The following is a 14,573-nucleotide window of genomic DNA, read 5'->3' as shown; positions in this document are numbered from 1 at the left end:
ACATGTGGTCCACATCCTCACCAACAAGTGTTATTTTCCATTTTTTAGATTATAGCCATCCTATGGGGTTTGAAGTAGCATCTCAACTTTGAAGTAGCATCTTAAACTTTATGTTTGAATGTCATCTCCAGTTTAGTTATAATGAATGGCTAGGAAGTGTCAGGCTTTACTTTGTTATAGTTACTGTGCTTAAGAGGGAAACCTGCATAGAGCTGTCATTCGTAAATATTAAAGGATTGTTTTAATTAATTAGTGTCTGATACTTGGACAATGTGAATTTCACCCAGCAGAGTTTTCCCTTCTTTCTAGACTGTTCTTCTTGATTAACAATAAGTCCTGCAGCCTAGAATGTGAGTGCTAAGGGGGCAGGTTCATTGCCACCCCCCAGCACTGTGCCACAGTGCCTCACACTATCTAGGAACAAAATGAAAATCTGTTCAATGAATCGGTGGATGCATAAGCACGTAGTTGTTCTCAGATTACTTGGCGAGGGTGGTAGTGACCTTTATTTCAGTTTGCATTGCAGGTGAGCGGTTAGCACATCTTTCCTCATTCCCCGCTCAGCTCGACTTTAGAGATTTGCCAGACCTTCACAGTCCAGATAAAATAAACGAACAAGCCCCATCTCCAGTAGATCTGTTCTGCCTGGCGGTGCCGACTAGCAGTGCTGTTCTCCCCGAAGCCTCTTTAATTAACCACTCTGTGGTGTTAAATTGTTGGGAGCATCCCTGAAGTACATAAGTGTGCTCTGGCAGCTTGTCAGGACGGAAAGCTAAGCCTCTTGGTGGTTTAAACTGGGATTTGTTTAAACAAGTAATGAGATTACCATCCTGACCCGCAGGAGGGGCCTTGGGTGGTTGGAGGAGCTGTTCGGGTAGAAGCTATGATCAGCTCTGGCTGCTGAAACAGTCACATGGGCATAGTCAGACACGCGCACTCCTGACCCTTGGCACGTATCTGCATAGTCCAATCTATGGAATCTTCTTTTTAGTTCAGGGCCTGTGGGCCTGGAGCGGAAACATAGGCTGACTGTAGGGATAGTGGGGAGAAGATGAGCTCGATGGTCACTAAAGGGACACCTCTCTTTCTACTCTGATTTCTCTTGTAAGGGTGGTAGGGAGGGGCCCCAGGACCTCTGGAAAGAAACTGTACTTCACTGAGCTGCTCAGGGACTTGAGTAAGAGAATCAAATAAATGTTTTGTTTTAAAATATATCTTTATTGATTTCAGAGAGAGGAAGGGAGAAAGAGAGAGAGAGAAACATCAATGATCGGCTGCCTCCTGCACGCCCCCGCCTGGGCATCGAGCCTGCAACCTGGGCATGTGCCCTGACCGGGAACTGAACTGCCATCTCCTGGATCCTAGGCCGATGCTCAATCGCTGAGCCATGCCCGGCTGGGCAAAGAAGTGTATTTTTTTTTTTTAATATAACTTTATTGATTTCAGAGAGAGGAAAGGAGAGGGAGAGAGAGAGAGACAGAAACATCAGTGATGAGAGAGTCATTGATCGAGCCCGCAACCCAGGCATGTGCCCTGACCGGGAATCGAACCCCAATCACCTGGATCCCAGGTCGATGCTCAACCGCTGAGCCACGCCCGGCTGGGCAAAGAAGTGTATTTTTAAGCTCATGAATTTGGCATTTTGGATTTCTTCATCTCTGGCTGCATTTTACCCCTGTCTCCTCATCCTCCAGATCCAAAATAAAAATACATTTAATGATGCCACCAGAATGGTGCCCTGAAAGAGCTTTTCTTTTCTTTCTGAAATCTTAACATAGCTTTTATTTTGGTGTTTCTGTCTGTATCAAGGTCAACCGCATGGTTTGCAAATCAAAGAATGTCAGGCTGCCTGACCTAAATATGTGAGTATTGTTGCCAGAGCTAACTTTCCCTTTTATAAATTTACTGGGCTACAGGTTTCAAGTGAACAACTCAATAAAACATCATCTTCGCATTGCATTGTACAACCCATCACCCCAAACAAAGTCTCTTTCCATCCCCACCTTTGCCCCCCTCCACTTAGCCCCCCTTTCCCTCTGCTATCACCACACTGCTGTGTGTGTCTCTGTGTTATATACGTGTGTGTGTGTGTGTGTGTGTGTGTGTTTGCTTAATCCCTTCACCGTCTTTTATCCGGTCTCCTGAGCCCCCTACCTTCTGACAGCTGTTAGTCTGTTCCATGTATCCATGCCTCAGTTTCTATTTTGTTCATTAGATTCCACATATAAGTGAGAGAGCTAACTTTTTTACGAAGGAATGCCTGGTTACCTTTAAAATGGGAGCCACTGGCAGAGAGGAGCACAATGACAAAACTTAATTATACGTGGAATGTATCTAAAGCTATAGCCGTGGGGTTTACTCATGGACAAAACAGTAACTGTGTCATCCACCCAAAAGCTATATTTAAAATTTGAAAATCACCTGTGGCACTTATGTAATAAATTGTCCATAGATAATTTTATTAAGAAGCAATTAGATGTGTTCAAGGCCCTCATGGGAATAGGAATGTCTACTGGGTCATTACCTTGCCCCTGGCTGCCAGTCTCAGTCCCTCGAAGTTACTAGCAAGGACAGCTTATTCAAACCCCGATTTCTCACTTTTAAGTCATGGTCCAGCTACGTAAAGTATTTATTTTGGTTCAACTAAAACTGGTTTTGAACTTGAGCAGCAAGAAGAATTACAGAGGCCCCTCATTGAAAACATTTTCTCAGAATCTACAGGCACTGGCCCATGAGTTTGTATTTTAACAAATGCTTTAGCCCAGCCGGGCGTGGCTCAGCGGTTGAGCATCGACCTAGGATCCAGGCGATTGGGGTTCGATTCCTGGTCAGGGCACATGCCCGGGTTGTGGGCTCAATCAATGACTCTCTCATCATTGATGTTTCTATCTCTCTCTCTCCTTTCCTCTCTCTGAAATCAATAAAGATATATCAAAAAACCAAATGTTTTAGGTGGTTTTTATGATGCAAATTTGAGATGTAACATGTGTGGATACAGCTAGTAATTTTTTTCAAAATAAATGTAATCAAGTGCTTGACTTTAAAATTTAGTTGCACTGAATTCTAAGATTGAAGTTGCTTTAAAGAAATACAGTTGTAAACAAACCATCAAGATCCAGTTTAAATTGCATATGCAAAGTAGACTCTGGTATGGTATCCTGTGTGTTCTAACCTGGGTTTAGGTGTGGAGCAAAATGTGGAACAGGCCAGCTTTCATGGACTCCAAGCATAAAAAATAAATAGAAATTATATATTTTTTATTACTATGTTGGTATAAAGATTTGTACATTGATATAAGTACAACATTTTTTTTTTTTTTTTTACCTGAAAGTTTCTATGTTTTCTTCTGATTTTAAGAGAAATGAAAGTATTTTCATGAGTGTTAAAAAATACTGCAGGCCCTAGGCACTGAGCCCATTGTGCCCCACGATAATTTGGGCCTGGGTGGCAAAAGTGGTGGAATCTAGACTTTAGAATTGGTGGCTGATGTTGTAGGTGGCAGGACCTGCACCAGGTGTGAGACCAGTGGGGTCAGACTGGACCTGGGTTCAGCAACCTTGGTACTTGAGTTTGGGCTAGGAAAGAATTCAGAGCCAAGACCCAGACTCTGTAAAAGAATATTTATTTGGCAAATCACAGAGGTAGAAAAAGTAATTCATAAAAGAAATGGGCTTAGGAAACAAGTTACAGAGGTAAAGGAAGGGCCCTTGAAGCTTGGGAGTGAGGAAGCTAATGGTAACACAGCTGGGCGCCTGAGGGGCAGGGAAGGCTGGCGAGTGCTCCAGGGAGGGAGAGCACACTGGGTCCTCGCTATTGCCCTTTCCCCTCTGGAATATAAGAATATGATCAGCCCTTTCGTTCCCCACCCTTGTGAGTGTGAGAGGGAGAAAGTCCATCAGAACCTGAGGCTGTGTCAGTGGGAGAAGGGCTATTGTCACACAGGGGTAGGTGGCCTTTCCCACAGTGATCCTTTCCAGAAAACATAGCTGTGTCCCTTCAAGTGCGTTCTGAAATGCCAAATTTAACATAAGCATTTTGCCCTGACAATAATGTATGTAGTAGGTGGGTAAATCAGACCTCTTCCTACCCCAAATTCCTACCTGAGAGAGGCCTGGTCGGGTCAGCCACTGGCTAAACAACTGCTCTTGGGTGTCAGGCTTTCCTTATCATTCTTTCTTTCTCTCTCTTTTTAAAAAAAAGATTTTCTACTGATTTTTAGAGAGAGAGAGAGAGAGAGAGAGACATCAATGTGAGAGCAAAACATCGATTGATTGCCTCCTGCACTCCCCCTATCCAGGATCAAGCCGGAAACTTGGGCCTGTGCCCTGGCTGGGATTCGAACCTGCAACCTTTCAGTGCACAGGACGACTCCCAACCAACTGAGCCACACCAGCTTTAAAAAAAGGCAACGTATTATTTACTTGATTGAAAGCCTTCTTATGGTATATGCAGTGTTTTATGTAGTTGATCTTAGCTTTGTTCATACCGAAATCAGTGAGTGGTATTTGGGTTTTCTGTACTTAAGACACTGCTCAGTACTGCTGTTACCACTGGTTTGTTTTCTTTCAGGATCAAGGTGGGTACTTTAATATAAAATCTTATTTTTCGTTCCTTTTCTGGCACCTTTTTCTTAGATTCTTAGTTTTGCATAGTTATCCCTACAATGGAACCAGCAGCCTAAAGTCAGCTAGGTAGATCCTCCTACTCCAATATCACCTAATCTTTTAATTCCACCTTCCTGGTCCCAGCACCCAGGGGACAAGTCCAGACCTCCAGCCCTGCCCTACCCTTCCTTGTCTTTCTTGATGTCTTGTGTCTACAGGCTTGATATGGGTAGGGTGTTGCCTGAGAAAGGAAGGAACTGTTGAGATGGGAACTGCCAGGGCCAGAAATCAGGTATCTGCTTACTGAAGCCAAGTCAAGACAATTTCTTTTTCTTTTGCATCATTACGGAGAAATTTTTGATTGAGAACTCTAAAGTAACTCTGATTATGAAGATTAAATGTATTGATTGTAAAAAAAAAAAAAAAAGTCACCCTGATTCACAATCCAGCAATAATGGTCGTTAACACTTCGGTCTAAAGTTTCTCATATTTTCTTTGTACAGATAGCCGTTTAATTTTTACACAAAATTGTAATTGTATGAAGTGTACCATTTGATCACCTGACCTTTTCATTTAGTAATACATAATGAACACTGTCACATCATTAAGTGCTGTCCTGCAAAATGGATAATCATTTATTTAACCAGCCCTTTATTTTGGGACAATAAATTAGTTTCCTTATTATTGGTAAACTGTCAATGATTTTTTTTTAAGGTGAATTTTTGAATGTATGCATAATAATTTACTTAGTAAAGAGTGGAATTAATGTATCAAAGGATTTAGCAATCTGGAGCTTTATATATTGTCCTTTGCTAGGCACCCAGGGCTTTCCACTCTGGTGACCCTTTGTACCTGGCCCATCCTTGCTCTGCTCATGTGTCTAACTGCCTAGCACATTACTAAAGAGCTGTTACCAGGGAGATGGCCAGACCTCAGTTCTTGTCTTGAGGTCGTAGGTGGCAGGAATGGAACCAAGCGTTAGACCGGTGGGGTCACACCAGACCTGGGTTCCCTAGGTAGTTGGGTTCTGGCTAGGAAAGAATTCAGAGCCAAGACCCAAACTATAAGAAAACATTTATTTATAAAGTCACAGAGGTGGAAGAAGTAACCCATAGGAGAAATGGGCTGAGGAAACAAGTTAAAGAGGCAAAAAGTAAGGACCCTAGGAGCTTGGGAGTGAGGAAGGTAATGGTAACTGTGTTTGGGGGAAGGGAGGAAGGGGAAGAGAAAGGCATGGGCTTGCTCCTGGGAGGGAGAAGTCCTCTATCCTAAGGATTTTAAGGGTTTAAGAGTTTAAAGGGTGGAGATCTTCAGGGAGGTCCGAGGGGCAAGATCTCAATAGAATATTCAGCTGTTTTCCATGTGGGTCCTTTCAGGGTTGTGGCCTCCACTGATTGGTTGACACGAGGGCGTCATTATTCAATGCAGCTGATCCTGAGGTCAGCTGTGGCTGGTTTTGTTGCTCTTCTGGGCCTGGAGCTGAAATCCAACTGAGACCTAGATGTTATCTCTAGGGAGGAAAGGCCAGGGGTCCAAACGGTATGACCAGAGATATGCTAGGGGAGGAAAGTTCACCCTGGGAACAAGGTCCCACCCTACGCTTTCCTTTGCTAGGCACCCAGGGCTTTCCGTCCTGGTGACCCTCTGTACCTGGCCCATCCTTGCTCTGCTCCTGTCTAACTGCCCACCACATTACCAAAACGCTGTTACCAGGGAGATGACGAGACCTCGGTTCTTGTCTTCTTGAGGGAAAGATTTCAATCAAGAAACAAAGTGTAGAAAAGAAAGCAAGAATTTATTGACTGCAGGAAAAACACACTTAGGACAGTGACACAAGGAAGGGCATAGAAGAAGCGACAGGAGAGCCTAGGCTGGGCTGCTTTGGCTCACTGGGAGGTCAGAGACAAGGGGGCCCCGGAGACAGGTTCAGGGGGTTAGCTCGGGAGGAGCTGCCCCTGCCCATTGCTCCCCTGGTTGCAAATCTCCTGGGGTCCCTTAGAGTTTAGGGGGCATGTGCCTGTGGGGGAAGATGAGGGGAAAGAGAATGGCAAGGGTGTGCTCTCTGGAGGGAGACTAAAGGGGTTCTAAAGGCTAGGCTTTTAGGGGACATCTCGGGGGGAGATCAGTAGAATCTTCATCAGCCCTGGTACCAAAATGAGATATATTCACTGAACTCGCCGGTCCTTGGGTGGGGCTGGTAAATGGCACTAATTGGCTTTCTATTACCCGTCTTCTTGTGTAGGGTGTTTTAAGCTATTTATCCTCTGGTTGGGGAGAGGTTCTAACTATTTACTCTCAAGTGTCCGGGATTTAGGGAAGATTGGATTTACTAGGTGGCTGCAAGAAATGGCAGTAATTGGATTTCTGTTACGAGTCTCTAGGAATAGGGTGTTTTATGCTATTTACCCTGGGGTTGGGGAGAAGTATATAGGATTTACTAGGTGGCTGCAAACTGCTATTTAACTGTCTCAGTTTCCCTGTTCTGCTTGTCCTGGAGTTTTCTTGGCTTCATACTATCCTATAACACTGACATGGAAAGACTACACCAGCTTAGATCCCCATCGATACTCTGTAAGTACTTGTGTCCTTGTACCCTTGCCAACAATGGGTATTGCCATGAACTAAAATCCAAACTAAAGAAATCTGGTATGTTTTTATTTGAAGGAAACCATGACTTGCGATTCTCTGCATTGAGTATTTAATGTTTAACAGTTTGCTCTGTGAAATAATTATGGGTTTCCTTACAGTGTTACAGAAACTGTTTTATTAAATGTTACATTTACCAATTTTTTAAGGTCATTGAAGAGATCGTAGGTTTTCAACTCTTATGTTTTATGCTGTTAAAAAAATATGGTTTTGGAGGGCTTTGTGTGTATTTAGGATGACAGACTAGACTGGGGGTGGGTGAAGTCCGGCCCTTGAAATCCTTTGGTCTGGCCCTGCCAATGCCTCACCAAAGAAAAGTAGTTCCAGCCATCACATTAGGGGTGGCTTAATTAAATGTTAACCAAATATAGCAGGCTAATTTTTAAGTTGATAATTTTGAATGGGCCACAGATGATGTTATAAATACCCATATGGCCCTTGGCAGAAAAAAGGTTCCCCACCCCTGGGCTAGACAGAACTTTGGTGATGGGTTGGTTAGTGCACCTCCATCTTACAGATTAATATGTCGCTCAAGAAATAAACTTGCCTACAATTCCTCTATCTTTTGGGATATTCACAGTTGCAATTCACAAACAACTCAGGCTAGCCTTCAAAACGGGCCTGCATTGGCTCATGAAACTGGAAATGGACTCTGATGATACCTAGTGTGGCCGACTGTAGACAATTCCTTGGTCTTCCTAAGCCTTACTTTTCTTATCTGTAAACTGGATGTTGTGCTCTACGGAAGGTTCGGTCCAGTTCTTAAAGTTAACTGTGAATATATTAGCCAAGAATTACCTTGTACTATCCACCAAGGGAAGGAGAACAGATTTTTAAAGAAGTACAATCCTATTACACACCTGAATCTAAGTTAACAAAGTTGTTTTTTGTTTTCGTTTTAACATGTAGAAGTCCTTAGGCAACTCCCAATGTAATTAGTTTTTATGTAGTGCAAACATATCTCCAAAGTGCTTTTAAAATCTTTCTTTCTGTTGGTCACACAATCCTCAGACATCTTTCCCACTTATTAGTTTTCTTGACAGATCTATTTATAAATAGTGGGAAAAGAAATTCAGTCTTGATACTCTCTTTTCACAAGGCATTATTATGACAATAAATTCCAGCTTGGTGTGGACCCTTGAGAGATCTGTTAAACTGTGACGCAAGGTCCCTAATTTACATACAGGGAGAAATATTGGTGTTAGGGGCCTTCGCCTCACCGGGAGCACCTCTTACAGCTCTGTGGCTGGTTGTTCAGGAGGAGGTAGATTTTCTAACGTCAGCCTTCTTAGCTCTTTAAAATTGTTTCCTTCACTGGTAGGAAACCTTTTATGTGGTGGTTGTTGGTTTTTGTTTTGTTTCTTATTTTGCTCATTTTTGCTACTTGGAGTTTACACTGTAACCTTTCAAAGTTACTGGCCCTCAGATTATTCTAGTGTTCCGAAAAGGTTTTTAAGAAACAGGGTTTGTTTTAAAGCTATCAGCTACTAATAAATTTTTTAATTTTCCCCTCAATATTTGGAATACAGATTCATTACTTCATCTCTTTCACCCTCTCATCCTCACCTTCTTTTTTTTCAAACAGAATAGGGTAAATAAATTATTTAAGAATATATATACTTTAAGGATCTTTTGCTTTTCTCTTTAACAGAAAACTGAGGATATCTCCCCAGGCAGCTAACATAGGTTTTATTCATTCTTTTTAATGGCTGCCCAGTGTTCCATGATTTGTAAATCATACATTTTATTGAACAGTTTTCTTGTTAAAGGGCATGCACTTTTGTTTCCGGTTTTTACTTGTTACCTTGTTTTTTATTTGGCTGCTCTAAAGGGTGCTGCAATGAACATTCTTACACCTTTCTTCAATACTGGTGGTTTTGAAAATATTGTCCAGGAGCGGGATTAAGTGGATTAAAAATGTATGTGTATTTTTAATTTTAATATATGTTGCCAGAATCTTTCCAAAATGGTTATCCTGGAAGTGTTCCTGAATACCCCTTAGCCCGTCCTATCCAGGTGTAGGTGTCTACCCTTCTTGGATAAGAATGAATTATAAACTGCAACACTAATTGCATAGCCCGGTCACCTGTTGACATGCCATAGAGTATTTCATTAGAGGTTAAAACTAGGGCTATGGCCCTGGCCAGTGTGGCTCAGTTGATTAAACATCGTCTCTTGTACCAAAATGTCACTAGTTTGATTCCTGGCAAGGGCACAGCCAGCGGCTGTGTGCAGGAGGCAGCTGATCATGTTTCTTAGACGTATCAGTGTTCCTCTCTCCCTCTCCCTTCATTTCTCTCTAAAATCAATAAAAAGATATTTTAAAAATACTAGTGCTATGGTCAGCCTGTATGATTAGGGATAGTTGTGATTTTTAAATATATTTCTTAATCAATAAAAAAATTTTAGTCTAGAGGGAACTGGAGACCATTCTGATGCAATCCACTCCTTTCACAGATAAGGGAACTGAGATACAGAGAGGTGGAGGGAGTTGCAGTGAGCTAGCTGTTTCTGGACAGCAGTTGTTCTAAATTCTGGTTTGCGGCTTTGTCTTTTACCTGCACCGTGGGCCATGCAGATGGCACGAGTTTCAGAGAATGGACCAAGAAGTGTCATCTGTGATCTGAATTGACTAGTAGAGATTTGGGCTACTCCTTTGGATTTGCTCTATGTTCTTCGCATAGAATTTGACAGCACAACCTCAACTCTCCAGGTTGCCTCTAAATAAATTCAGGCTGGTTAGGGAGCTCAGCCAGTTCTCTAAATAACAATAAAAATAATTACAGTGGAGATTTATTTTGTCACAAGCCAACAGCTCCAGCAGATTAAGGAAAAAAAAAGTTTCACCATAGGCTAATTGATGTTGAGTTTAGTTCCTATGAGAGTTAAGCATTTCATAAATGTTATAAAAGAACAGTGTTTTAGAAAATGAACCTAAAAACATCATCTGTGAGGTACATACATATCCCTGCATCTAGAGGCATGCCTTTGCGTTGCCAATCCTGTCGGGAGCTGTGCTGGTTTGTTGGCTTGCCTGTCAGTCGCTGTGGTTCTGGTTTAGCAGTTCCCAAGCCTGTAGATTGGAACCACTGGGGAACTATTAAAAAATACTCATGCCCAGGTCCCACACCTGAATTAAAATCAGAATCCGTGGGAGACAAGACCAGAAGTTGGAATGTTAGAGGCCATTCTAACACGAGGCTGTTTTGGGGACGTCTGGGTGGGCCATTCTGCACCCGTTTGGTGAGATTCGCGAGCCCTGGAAGTGCAGGGAAGTGGAGCCTGGCTCAGGGAACTGCAGGATCCTGCTTCCCATCTCCTAGGCAGTCCTGACGCAGACTCTGATTGCGTGGAGCATAGGACAGAATCATGGGCACCGTTTAAACTGAATTTCTCCTCGGCGCGTATATTTGAAATGAAGTAGACGGAAAGTTAAATGCACATACAGATGTGGCACCAGGGCATTTCATTACTGAATGTTAAAAAATCAACTATTTCTTTGGGTGCATAGAATTCAGTGGCGCTGTCCTTCTGTCCGCAGCATTCCCGTGGTTTGGCATGGATATCGGTGGAACACTGGTTAAGCTGGTTTACTTTGAGCCGAAGGATATTACCGCCGAGGAGGAACAAGAGGAAGTGGAGAACCTGAAGAGCATCAGGAAGTACTTGACCTCGAACACGGCCTACGGGAAAACCGGGATCCGGGACGTGCACCTGGAGCTGAAGAACCTGACGGTGTGCGGGCGCAAGGGCAACCTGCACTTCATCCGCTTCCCCACCTGCGCCATGCACCTGTTCATCCAGATGGGCAGCGACAAGAACTTCTCCAGCCTTCACACCACGCTCTGCGCCACCGGCGGCGGCGCCTTCAAGTTCGAGGAGGACTTCCGAATGGTACGTGGGCTTGTGCCTGTTCACACGGCAGAACAGCCTCCTAGGGAAAGAGAAAAGCTCTCCTGCCCCTAATCAGGGCATCTCATCTGAGTTAGGAGTAGGCTGGCCTTGGCATTTTGGACAACCCTACTTCCCCTCTCTGTGCCTCGGGCTCCACATCTGTATGAACAGCTGCTGCCCCACAGGGCTGTTACTAGAAGGATTAAACGAGATAACTCGTACCAGGCACTTCGTTAATGCTCAGTAAATGTTAGTTACCATCACCGCTTTTGTTATAGTTAGTGCTTGCTGCCCAGTACGCTAAGGACAAGATGACACACATAGATCTCCCTTTTAGAAGTGTTCTAGAGTTTTCCGTAGACACTCACTACTGTTTCTTGAAAAGCATAATCACTGTGCTAGTTTTATCGGTCCACAGACCGAGGCCCACAGGAAAGGCTTTCTATAGATTCACTAAAAGTTATGACTCCGGCCTACCCATTTGCGCTGCGTCTTTCTGTTTTCTGAATGTGATTCAGAAGTTTTGCTCGCAACAAAAATGAAACCTTGGATGTTATTTGTAGGTAAATTCCTTTACTAATGAGCGTGATTTTGGGATTACAGGTCTATATAATAAGAATAATGCTGTATCCTCACTGGTGGTGTCTTCCAGCTCAGTGTTGCTCATTTAGATTTGACAGATTTGGCTGAGTGGAAGATGTGAGTGACATGGAGCCCACGCTTCCCTTTTGTTGAGCAATCCCTTAACACCTATGGGATTCAGTTGTCCCATCTCTACAGTCAAGGTGATCTCTGTGCTGTCCAGCCTCACCTCACAGGGAGTAAAGTGAGAATAAACGAAGGAAACTAGATTAACAGAAGTGACTGATCATAGGCAAAGGAAGGATTGGAAGACTTGGGGACTAGTCCCACCAGGAAGTTGAAAATACAGTGAGTTGAGACGTAAAATGCATGTTCTCAGAGCCTAGAGTACAAATTACTGGCATCTTGCCCTGCATGGAATGTGTTTGTGCTGCAGAAGCAAGCACTGGCGTGGAACCAGTGTAATCCAGACTTGTCATAAAGTCTATCACTAAGGAATAAATTAATGAGCCTGTGCATAATCTGTGGTATTAAGCTATAAATGAAAATTTTATTTGTGCCATCCAAGGTAACATCGCTTTTCTCGCTGATCTGAGTAGTTTCTAGGAGAGCTGGCAATAGAGTGCTACCACAGTATCTTAGGCGATACTGATTATTTTCAGGTTTTGGCTTCTTTCTTCTGTGTCCCCCTTTCCCTACCGAGCAGGAGAAATTGAAGCTGTCAGTTAAATGATTCCTGGGAGCTTATTTTCATCAAAGAGACCCAATGATCAGAGAGTTTTGAAACTGAGAAGGTTCAGCTCCAGGACCATGAAAATTAAATTTGAATTCATAATGGAAAAAGCATTGAGCTTGAATTCTAGTCTGTGTCTACATTTAAGTAGCTGATTGACTTAGGGTGAGGTATGTCCCTCCCATGGACCTCAGTTTCGTCATTTGATTTTTAGGGCATCGGAACTATTCGTGACTTCCGGAGAACAGGAAGTATAGTAGCATTCTTGTGTTATATGGATGAAAAAACTAAAGCTAAAGAGAGATTAAGAGGTTCTAGGAGTCCCCCCTAGCTAAGAGCAGGGGCATCACCAAATTTCTGATTCAGACCGAAGGAATGCTGACCCAGCCCCAGTCCCGTGAGCTCCCTAGGTGGCTCAAGGACACCCTATCTGTCCGCCTCCACTGGGGAGCCCAAAGTGAACCGAAGTGACCTGGAGCATTTATGCAATGTCTATCAGTGCCTCCATCCCTCCTCTGGGGTAATTGTGTTCTGGAAGGAAGTTACTCAATGTATGTTGGCCACGAACAAGTGTGTTTCTCAAGGTTCTGAGCTGAGAAAGGTAGTGTATTATCACAACCAAGGTAAAGGGGCCTCTGCTCCCTCGGGCAGGCTGTTGAAGCCTAATAGATTGGAGCAAGGAGCAGGTGCCAGGTGCACTTGCTTAACACTAGGAAGATGTTCTGAGAAATTTTGTTGTTACGGGAACATCAGAGAGTACATCTACACAAATCTACACAATATAGCCTACTGTTATAGGGCACAGTATCCTATTGCTCCTAGGCCACAAGCCTGTATGGTATGTTACTGTACAGAGCAACATTGAATTAGACCACTGTGTAGAATATTTTCAATTGAACAAAGCTGCGTTTCTTTTTTCTCCATTCCCATTTCTTTTAAGATTTTAGGATCAGGATCACAAAAAATTTTTTCACTGTCAAAAGTTAGCCTTTATATTGATAGGAAAGAAAATGGAAAGCCACTGAGGAATCCCGCCATTTAAAATGATCCCCAAGGGGAGACCCCTGTGTGGTCAGACACCAGGACACTTAACACTGTAGGTTTCAGTTAGCTTGCTGTTTGTCCCCATTCCCTATAGTCTATGAGTTTTGTCTCAAAGAACCTCCCAGAATATTTTATGTACCAAATCTAATATTTTCACCCACAGCTCCACTTTCTAACTTGAATAAGAGTATTCTTTAGGATGGAAAGTATTTTAACAATAGAAAATTTATTTTAAAAACTCATTCTTTCTGTCCGCCTAGCTCTTCATTACAATAGATACGTTAACTTGAAGGCGTTTTCAGCCCAAGACTAACATTAATCAGAAGTTAGAAGTGAGTCTCTTAATTACTTAAAACAAAAAAGACCTGCCCTCTGAACAAACAGGATAGTACAACAATTTTATTTGGTAGAAGTGAGACTTAGGGAAGAGAAGGATTTTCTGATTGTTTCATTACTTTTTTTTTAAGGTGTGAGGACTTAAGAATTGGCTTTCCTGGAGGAAACAATCTACAAAAATCCATAAATGTGCAATAGTCATCAGGAGAGAGTAGGGTAATTGTGAATATGTGATATTCTAAATCTAAGGTGACCATCAGGACCATTTATTGGTTTCAGTTATTAATCTGGGGACTGATATGTGATAGTGCAGGGGCTGAAGGTTTGGTGGACAGGGTCATTTTCTTCCACTTCGCTCTGGCTTTATACTTAAAATCGACCTCTCGTGTATGGCCCTTTTAACTGGCTGTGTGAGGAAGAAGTTGCCATTTTTGGTGTTCTCTTATGAAGAGAAAGTGCTCTGAATGAAATTTATAATTCAGAACCAACAATTTTATATGGAAGTTGATGTTGATTTAGTAAGATAACTTTTTCTGCCATTTCCAGTATGATTTATGGAGCCAGTGTCAGCAAAAGCACTAGGGAAGTATCAGGTATCATACAGATGTGTATTATATTCAGTTCTGAAGTCCAATTGGGGCATTCATTTCTCAACTACAGCAGAATGATAACACTGGTTTGGGGGAAGCCCATAGAACGCTTCCCCACGGAGTATGGGAGTATAGAACTTCTTG

At 42.8% G+C, this 14,573-nt stretch overlaps 1 protein-coding gene across 1 annotated transcript in view; it reads left to right on the top strand.

Annotated features, from left to right (window-relative positions):
* The window catches only part of PANK1 (pantothenate kinase 1), a 46,667-nt gene that overhangs the window by 16,505 nt on the left and 15,589 nt on the right, over nucleotides 1-14,573 (top strand). Inside the window, exon 2 of the mRNA XM_087824432.1 lies at nucleotides 10,792-11,144. Within this exon, the coding sequence (XP_087680558.1) occupies nucleotides 10,792-11,144 (353 nt within the window). The remainder of the gene's footprint in view (nucleotides 1-10,791; nucleotides 11,145-14,573) is intronic.

Source organism: Miniopterus natalensis, chromosome 14 (assembly GCF_054644295.1).
Source record: "Miniopterus natalensis isolate mMinNat1 chromosome 14, mMinNat1.hap1, whole genome shotgun sequence".
Classification (NCBI taxonomy): Eukaryota; Metazoa; Chordata; class Mammalia; order Chiroptera; family Miniopteridae; genus Miniopterus; species Miniopterus natalensis.
The sequence above is the reverse complement of the archived record's forward strand: the minus strand, read 5'-3'. Positions and strand labels throughout refer to the sequence as shown.